Genomic DNA, 565 nt, shown 5'->3' on the forward strand with positions numbered 1-565 from the left:
GCCATGGCGCTGGAGCGGTGCCTGGCCCTGGGGCAGCCTTACTTCTACGAACGCTTTCTCAGCCCACGCATGGGCTTGGTTGCCCTGCCTGCCATCTACGCCTTCTCTGCCACCTTCTGCTCCCTGCCGCTGATGGGCTTCGGGCGGTACGTGCAATACTGCCCCGGCACCTGGTGCTTCATCCAGATGCACTTGGACTACCTCCAGCAGAACGGCGCCAGGGAAGTATCCGGCTTGAATGTCACCTTCTCGCTTCTCTACGCCACCCTGCTCCTCTTCCTCATCCTCTCCGTGCTGCTCTGCAACCTCAGTGTCATTGCCAACCTGGCCCGCATGCACCGTCGTGGGCAGAAGACCCGACGGCTGGCCACGCTCGAGCAACCCCGGGCCAGAGGTGGCTGCAGCCGGAGCATGTTCTCCATGGCCGAGGAGATCGACCATCTCCTTCTCCTGTCCATCATGACCATCACCTTCGTCATCTGCTCCCTCCCGTTCACGGTGAGTGCGACCGTCTCTCCTCTGAGGTGGGGTCCCTCTCCCCAGCACCTCTGTTTCTCTCTTTCCC

At 62.1% G+C, this 565-nt stretch overlaps 1 protein-coding gene across 1 annotated transcript in view; it reads left to right on the forward strand.

Annotated features, from left to right (window-relative positions):
- Positions 1–565, forward strand: part of PTGER2 (prostaglandin E receptor 2 (subtype EP2), 53kDa) — a gene marked incomplete at its 5' end in the record, with an annotated part of 4,151 nt that overhangs the window by 417 nt on the left and 3,169 nt on the right. Inside the window, one exon of the mRNA XM_010142180.1 lies at positions 1–498. Coding sequence (XP_010140482.1) covers positions 1–498 — 498 coding nt within the window. The remainder of the gene's footprint in view (positions 499–565) is intronic.

This window comes from Buceros rhinoceros, unplaced genomic scaffold (assembly GCF_000710305.1).
Source record: "Buceros rhinoceros silvestris isolate BGI_N320 unplaced genomic scaffold, ASM71030v1 scaffold41508, whole genome shotgun sequence".
Taxonomy (NCBI): domain Eukaryota; kingdom Metazoa; phylum Chordata; class Aves; order Bucerotiformes; family Bucerotidae; genus Buceros; species Buceros rhinoceros.